Source organism: Sphaeramia orbicularis, chromosome 6 (assembly GCF_902148855.1).
Source record: "Sphaeramia orbicularis chromosome 6, fSphaOr1.1, whole genome shotgun sequence".
Classification (NCBI taxonomy): Eukaryota; Metazoa; Chordata; class Actinopteri; order Kurtiformes; family Apogonidae; genus Sphaeramia; species Sphaeramia orbicularis.
The window spans coordinates 52,051,740-52,061,002 of record NC_043962.1 but is presented as its reverse complement, the minus strand read 5'-3'; the positions used below and the strand labels follow the sequence as shown (position 1 = coordinate 52,061,002).

The 9,263-nt window shown below is 36.4% G+C and overlaps 1 protein-coding gene across 1 annotated transcript in view; it reads left to right on the top strand.

The window, feature by feature from the left end:
* The first annotated feature begins 1,286 nt into the window (after nt 1-1,286).
* The window catches only part of LOC115421045 (F-actin-capping protein subunit alpha-2), a 54,450-nt gene continuing 46,473 nt past the window's right edge, over nt 1,287-9,263 (top strand). The window contains exon 1 of the mRNA XM_030136705.1: nt 1,287-1,366. Coding sequence (XP_029992565.1) covers nt 1,328-1,366 — 39 coding nt within the window. The 5' untranslated portion in view covers nt 1,287-1,327. The remainder of the gene's footprint in view (nt 1,367-9,263) is intronic.

The window sequence follows — 9,263 nt, the reverse complement described above, 5'->3', positions numbered from 1 at the left end:
TCCTGTGAGTGTTAGATTATAGTCCTAGTACTCCATCTAGTGTTGGAGAAGATGACTCACATATTCATTTATTCTGACATTGTGCTCAAATAGTATTTTTTAACCAAGAGTGATAACAAAATGCAATCCAGTTCAAGAAAGAGGGTCATGTAACAAGAGGAAATGGATGTAAAGAACAGACATTCAAAAACAGTGGATAAATGTTTTTTTCCTCTGTGTGTTGGATCATAACAGTGTGTTACTGCCTCGCTAATATTCCTTGTCAGAAGTGATTATTGACGTATCCTGATGTGTCAACATTCCACCAAATTTTTTAATCAGTCTGCAAAAATGTAGACAGTATTGCAGTTCACAATTCATGTGTTTTTCTCCGTTTGGGTCTCAAAAATTTAAATTTGTGACCCAGGCTTAAAGAGCTTGGAAACTACTGAAATGAACCATAAATGAATGGATAAATAATTTTGCACTATGATCCAAAATAGCATTCATTACCAGTTGATTTCAAGCTGAATAATAAAAAAAAAAAATTATAAACATGAACTTTCCCTATTAGAATATAAATATTATTAATTGTATATAATATATTCATTATTATATATTATTTGTAAGAGATGATTAATCTTTTTTTTTTTCCTTTGTCAAAGCACTGTGTAAACTGATGGTTTTATTTAGGGGCATTAAGGCTAGAACACAATTTGATTAAGATTAAGAAAGAAGGTTTGAAGAAGAAGATTTGAATAAAATCCTACACACAGTTGTTTGGGGGGGGGTTGTAAGTAATTAAGAAATGTTGGGACACCTGTAGGATTTTTTCCAGTTTGTTTAACCTTACCTTTTTTTTTTTTTTTTACCTCTGGCAGTTCACCGCTTACCTTTGTACCATTTCAAGCTATTCATTGGACTTGAACTGCTTGAATTTCAATACAAAACTGGAAAAACTGGGGTGTTCTAAAACTTTTGACCGTACACACATATATATATATATATATATATATATATATATATGACTATGTACACACGCACATACACAAACAACAAACAAATGTATATATGTGAATATGTATTATCCTGCTGCAGCCTATGTCTTTGTGCTATAAGGACATACCATTTATTATTATTCTAATTAGGTTAATTAACTAATTAATTTGCTTTTTTCGTTCTGACTATAATGCTTGGCCACCCTTAATTTATTTATTCATTTATTTATTTATGCCTCGAAGCGCTAATATCGTCACGTGCCGTTTGATCTTTCTCCAAAACGAGTCGTGGCTCCACCCATCTGGTGACGTTACGGGGCTCTGACAAGCTGGTGGTGCCGGAAGAAAAGATGGCGGATCATGAGGAGCAGCTATCCGACGAGGAAAAGGTAAGATGCCGATTTAATGATCAGATTAACCGCAGCGAGGGACGTTAGTGTTCACATTCTGTGTCGCACCAGAGCTGGTGCGTCAGTGTATCCCGGCGTCGATGGTGTTATTAAACTGTGGGAAAATAAAGCCCCGGGCCTCGGCTCCACTACCGCTGCTGCTTCTGCTCTTATTATTTTTAGCTCAACTTCCGCTCGAATCTCAAACGGAGGCTCCTTGTACGGTCCTGACTCAAAATAGGAACATAAATTCACCTAAGCTCGCCTCCCACACCGTTTTCGTTCAGTGGTCGTGTCATTAACTCCCGTGTCTGTGTCCGCTGATGTTGTGAAAGTTTTTGTGCACCAGAGACCATTAGCTACTGGGTTTAGCCTAGCCTCAGCCTGCTAGCAGACACAGTCACTAACACGCCCTTACTCTGATGTAGAGGAAGTCCTCAGATCTGGTACTTCATAAAAGTATAACATCACTATTTACAGATACTCTGTTACAAGAAAGAAAAAAAAAATAATATCCTGCCTTCAAACTCTCACTGAAGCAAAAGTAGTCATCAGTGCCATCATCAAAATATACCCTAAGGAAAAGTGCAGAATAGCCCTTTTCACAATAATATGTATTACTAGATTATGATTATTGGTGCATTTCATGAATGTTTTTATTGTTAAGGTTGCATATGATGATGGAGTGATACACATTATTTAATGCATTTCAAAATCATATATCCTGAGATGGTAGAGCTATTTCTTTCAAGTTTAAATACTGATTTTTAGGTCTGGGAAAGTTGAAGACATCAGTCAATTGTGGTTTTAAGGTATTTGTTAGAGATGCAATAGAATGAAGAGAAGATAAACAAAGATAATATCATATGTAGTCCTTTATTGTTTGATGTGGTCATTATTTTATTCATCCTATTTATGTTGATTCAGCATGACTAATCCGATAGTCATTTATAGGGATCCACAGATTACAAAATTTTTTGATAAATATTATTGATACAAATATTTAAAATGACATTTTTGCTGATGGCTGATGCAGATACTGATGTTACTCTCTGTGCCTTTAATTTGTTTTTGTTGTTATTTATCAGACTTTGCTTTATTGTCATTTGATCATTAGACATGATCAATCAATCAATCAATCAGTCCACATTTATTTATATAGCACCACATCATAATAAAGTTATCTCATGACACTTTACATTTAGAGTTGGTCAAACCAGACTCTTAAGCCATGATCAGAAGGAAATAGTTTCCCAGGGCTCGGTGTGCAACGAAATCAATGAAATGTTCACTATAAATTAGGGCTGGACGATAGAATAATAAAGATAGACTACATATCATGAAGTAACTTTTCCTTGATAGAAATATGAAACATGCTCGATACAATTTTGATGGAATTCATTAGTCCATGTTTTGACAGACGTAAGAACAGCTAATAATAATTAAATGGCGCCGCACCAAACCAATCATGCTAGAGCCATGTTAAGTTAGGTTGACACACACAGCACAGGTGTAGGAGCCAGCCGCAGCACACACGCTAATGTTTGGGCTGTAGGGGGAGATAGCTAATGAGTGTTCCCTCGGGAGAAAATTTCACCGAGAACTCAGGTGACTGGGTTACTGCAAAGTAAGGTGCGAACTGTTTCCGTTCTGGCATACAACAGAGGCATAGAAGCCAGGAATTGGCCATTCAAAGCATGTTAAATTTCACTTTTGGATTTACACCAGTTACGGTAGTTACGGAACACACCCCCATGTATATACCCTCAGCATTGTTTCATGAAGATGGTCTGTTTTGTTTGTGTTCTCTTCTAAAACTTGAAAGCTTTTGCCTGCTGGTCAGACCTTTTAGTTTAGATTTAAATATGTGTACCTGTTTTATTTATCTGAAACAGCTGTATAATGTTCTTCAGCACATCTATCATGTTCAACCTCTGACAGAAAATAAATCATATTTAAATCAAAAGTAACCTTCTGATGTCTTCACAACTAGCTTATGAGTAATGGAAAATTTAAGCTTGACAAAAATAGTGATTTGAATTAAATCATGATACATATCGATATTGTCTGAATGAAAAAAATTTTCATGATATGATTTTTTTCCATATTGCCCAGCCCTACTATAAACATTAAAAAAAAATTGTTCCTTATCACATCATCTTTGATTGACGAAAACATAAAATCAAGCAAAGAAGATATCCAATATGCCAGCAGTGTTACTGGCCAATAGCAGCAATATATTACCGTCCCTAGTTATTTGTGATTTTAAACTATTCAGTATTGTTACAACATGCCACTTATCAAACAGCACAACATTTCACAAATCTGCAGAGTAAAAATTCTAGACTATTGTGATGGTAAAATATTGGTCCCTTTTAAAAGATATGAGGAAAATGAAGTAAAACAGCACAACATTTTGTACCTGTTTGGTAGGAGTGGGAGTCTTTTACTATCTCATCATTCGATTCGATTTGATTCCGATTTTTTGGGCTACGATTTGATTCAAAATCGATTTTCGATTCAAAACGATTTTCAATTCAAAGCACTTTTATTCATAATGATTTCTACTTCAATCCATAGGTGTGCAAAGGATCCTCATGAGCTACTCCAGTCTGCTTTGCAAGACAGAATGAAAAATAAATTTTAATGTCTGCATTTAGACATTAAAATTTATTTTTCACATTTACTAAGTTTTAAACATTTATCCATGCTTGGCAGGGAGTTTGGTGAGGCACAGCGGTAGGGGTGAAACGATTCCTCGAGTAATTCGAGTACCTCGATTACAAGAAATGATCGAGGAATTTTCTCTTCCTCGAGGAATCGCTTCTTTAATTGTAAAGCTCAAAGCACGGACTACTTCATGTGGCACAACGCGCTTACATTACTCATGCAAAGGAAGATGACGGAGGATGCAGAAGTGTTCAGATGAAGTAGCAGGAATATGGAAGAGGCGAGTGAATACAACAATGATAACGAAAGACAAAAAAACACAATAAAAAAGACAGAAAATGTCCAAAGTGTGGAAGCATTTCAGACTGAACAGTAAGATAAACACTGTGACATGTATCCGTTGTAACACGGCCCTTCCATACCACAACAGTACATCTCCAATGTAGCATATTCTCCGAAGACACCCAGAATGGAGTGGAGGACCCGAGATAAAAATAAAATGAACGTAGGGCAAATCCATGAGATTAACGTTAATGTACCTTACTAACATAATGTAATGTTAGCCCTGCGGAGGGCAAGGTTTCTGTTAATTGTGGCTAATGTCAAATGTGTGGCTAGTTTAATACGATTGTGACAAGCATAGGTTTAGGCAGCGAGCCATGCACCTGTGATTTGCACGGTTAATTTCCCAAAAGCACGGCCAAAATGATGCATGGGTTGGTGAAAGTTTTCTCTTACCTTGTCACGGCCGAATTTTTGCAAAATCCAACTGCTTTTTGCTAAAATGAAGCGAATCATCAATTAACTGGACGTGTGTGTGTGGGGGGGAGGGGGTTATAGGTTATGAGACAGACGGATAAGGTGGGGTGGCCATTGCCTTGATTCTCCTGAATATAGCAGAAATGTGTAAAACTGTTCATGCATAGACTCGTTCCAAGTTCCTGTTCAAATGTTCTTGCCTCTAATATGCCACAACGCATTCCTGTTACGTCTAAATTGTAAATTGTGAAAGTTACAGCTGCCAAAGTTAAGTTGTACATCAAAAAGGCAATGTTCATGCGTTTTTAAAAAAAAAATTATTAACGTGTTATATTTTTGATACTTACAAGAAATACTAATTTGAAAGTAATTAAATTTTATTTATTTTTCTTTGTATTTGTAATTGCCTCTCTGGGAATGTTTCTAGTCAAGAAAATAAATTTTGTTGCACATGCACAGTATGAATGAAACAAATAAAACTGTTAATTATCAAAAAAAAAGGAAACCAATTGGTCCTTCATTATTAAGTGAAATACCTTATTTCCTCTTGTGTATTTGTAATTGCTCTTTAACCATGCAATTTTATTTTTTAAAATCGATTTTGGACATTTTAAATCGATTCTGAATTGTAGTAAATGAGAATCGCGTTTTTTATATGAATTGATTTTTTTGGCACACCCCTACTGTTTGGACTGTTTGAAGCTAAAGGGTCATACATTTTAAAGGTGGATATAGTAATGATAGTTCGGAGCAGGAAAAAGCAGATTAATCTGCCAACACAGACTGATCTCAGTAAATGGTGTTGTATGTCATGCCAGTTCTTATGGCATTTGGCGTGGTCTATGTACACATTTTCGACCTTTCGCGTGTTATTCAACACCATTTGATCGCATGTCAATTTACGCCAATTTATGGGTGGGGGGTTCTATGATCTTTGGTTGGGGAGCGGGGGGGGGGGGGGCATCCATGTATTTTCTGCGCCAGGGCCGTCACGAGCGAGACTAAGACGCCCTGTCTTCCCCAGGTTCGCAAGACAGAGACGGCCGCGCTTCTGCGTACTTCCAGTCCTGCTCTGAAAAATCAATCTCATCCACTATTAATCGATTACGCAAAATTAAAACGAAATCGATCTAAGATTGATCAAATCGATTTTTTTTTACCCTGCCCTATTTGCCAAAATTTTAATAATTGGTGTTGGCTGACAGTTGTGCAATTGATCCATCCCTATTTATATGTCCATAGCAGACATGTGTCCTTATTGATGATATTGATCAGTATTGATTTTCAGTTGACGTACATTCCCATTATTTCAGTCGATGTCTACACATGACATTCTGTCTTGTATCTGCACAGAATGTCACAGACATATTCTTACAAAACTTATCAAAGGAAATCATAGTCTCAGTAAGTTGCTTTAAACTCCTGAATTAATGTAATGCTCAATTCTGTGGCTGCTCCTAATCCGTTTCCCAGTTGTTTGCTGACTTCATTTATTGTATACTTGCTACAGCTCTCTGGTTTAGAGATCTGTTGTGTTATTGTGTCTTGAGTCAGAGGCTTTCAAAGTTCAGCTCATTGACCGCTGGTTGTGACTCCGTCATGCTCACCAACACACAGATATCAACTGTGAGCTCACAGTTTAATTACAGACATATATACTGTATGACTGTACTATGTGCTAATGCCATCATAAATCATGTTGTCAGATTTGGGGCTATGGTCAAATGCTTGACATTATCAGATGGTGGTCCTGTGATGAACATAGGAAACTGTTTTCATGTCTAAACCACACTGGTTACATGTGTTCCAGGGTTGTGAATCCACTTTCACTGTTTGACCAGACACTAAAGGAGCTAAAAACAGGGACGGCTGATGATGTGCCACCATGTACCTTATGCTGTATTTTAGTGGAAGATATTTAGGTTCTGAATATCAGTGCTAAAAAATGGAGTGGGTTATACTACACATCATCTGTGTTGTGGTGGTAAACGCAGAGCGTTCCCATGCACTGTTCTTTGGTACTCAGAAACCATCTCACTAGTGCATTAGCTCAGAGTGATCAGCCATCTGCTCCCTCCCCGGCTTTTATACAGCTCAGAGAAAAACTGCCAAGAAAGGAGGTTTTTTTCATCACACTGGGACAGAAAGTCATGGTTTTCAGAATTTACTACATTGTGCTAACTCCAGAGGTGCAATGACTAACGGTAACTAAGTCAGATAGAGAATTTTTTTACGATGGATACTGTTATGCCACCAGCTGAATTGCTTTAACCAACCATCTAGGACTCAAAAACGTAATACTTTGATACCAAAATCAGTACCTAATCAGCATAAATTTTTTTATTGTCGAGGCCATGTTAACTCTTTCCCCACCGGAGTGTTTTACAGTGAGTTGCTAGACAGCACGAGACTTTTTGGTCATATCCACTAATCTTTGAAGGCCCACTGAAAATGTGTTAGGAGAATGTGAACACTGAATACTGTATATCAAAAGAAAGAACAGGACTTCAACTTTTAAACAGAAAAAAAAAATTTATTCTATCTTCATCCATTTATGAGGTAGCCTATAAACATTTGAATATTGGTCATTTGTAGGAAACAATGAAATTTTGAGCAAAAAAACTGAGAAAATTGCATTTTTTTTCCAAAGATATTGATTTTCAAGATAAAACTAATTCCCTATTTACGTTTTTGTAACAGTAAACTACAGTACAGTAACACTGTTATCAATATTCCAAAATAAAATAATAATAACAATGATAATAATAAACAGTTCTAAGATATACCAACATTCCAGAAAATGTTAGGGGAAACAAAAGACTACACATCAAACTTTACACAAAATATTTCCTAAAGCACCAGATTCCTCATAAACTTTGCTTATTTACATACATCAATTGTGTGTCTTTCAAATAGTTTAGCCTTTCTCATAAACATTTCCATATTCCTCATTTTCAAGAAAACAACTAGGCTTGGGTATCGAATTGAGTTAGATTTGGTCCATGATTCTTGGCGCGTGTGTGTGTGTGTGTGTGTGTGTGTGTGTGTGGTGGTGGTGGGGGGGTAGTGGTCCGTGATTGCAGGAGCAGTGAAAGTGAAACTGAAGACGCTATAGGGTCCGATCAAGCGAAAGTGGACATCAAAATGGTAAAATACATTTCTACACAACATTTATCAAGTGGGCTAATTTTTTTTAGCTAAAGACCTCTATTTTATATGGAACAGTTTTCCTTTTTAAAATACCACTTGTAGAAAGAAAAATTATGTTGATTTTATCAATTTGTACTTTTTACACCATAGCTAGAATTTGACTCAATAAATTATATCTAAAAAAAATGTGAAAATGTATTCAATCTGTCACATTTAAAAAGACTATCTATGAACTGTTACTGAGAAATTACTCTTTACTTGTAATTTACCTATATCAGTATGGACCACCACAAGTTGTAAATAACACTGTGTTAGTATTAAATACATTAAATAAAGTATTGTGATTATATCTGGCTTGTCGTTATAAAAAAATGTCAACATTTTGGGTGACACATACAATGGTAAAGAGTTGTCCACGTGTTGCTATAGCAGCCAGTCCATGTGTTACCACATTTTCTTGTCAACAAAACAGAGACTTTTCAGTATCTTACTCTAAAATTCATTTTCAGCATAGTTGAACATAATATCTAAAAGGTTTTGTCTAACTTGATATCAATTTCCATTGAGAACCGCATGTTTTGAATGTTTGCGTAAAGCTTAAAAAGTTGAAAGTTGATATCCATTTCAAGTCCACGCGTTACCAAGCAGTAATTTGACATTTTTCACCTAAAAATTGTATCTCCCCACATTTTGCGATACATAATGTTAAAGTGCTTATAAATAGGTACTCAAACATGTATAATACATGCATATAAATTACTCTGCTTACTTTGAGGCTGGGAGGACCTCCCACAAAGGTGTTTTCCCCACCCTTCCTCTGCGCCCCTCTCTCGCCAGAACTGTGGCGAGTGAGCTCGTGATGCCCCATATCCCCCAGGGGCCCACAAAACGGAGCTGGCTGCACGTCAACATTGGCAATATCCGGATGAGGTACTCACCGTCCTGCTCTGAAAAATCAATCTCATCTGCTATTAATCAATAATCCCAAATTAAAATAAAATCAATCCAAAATCGAACAAATCGATTTTTTTTTTACCCAGCTCTAGATATAAATGCACTAAATGCTGTATATTTCTGGCCTTTCCTTGGCTGCACCACGTCCTCTTGCTGTGTTTGATCTGTAAATAATTATATGAACATCTAATTATTTATCTATTTATGAATATATGTATTTATTTAATACATATATTCATAAATAGATAAATAACTATTAACTATTTATTTATCAGCCCTGCGATGAACTGGCAACTTGTCCAGGGTGTACCCTGCCTTCACCCCTATGTAGCTGGGATAGGCTCCAAGTGACCCCCGTGACCCT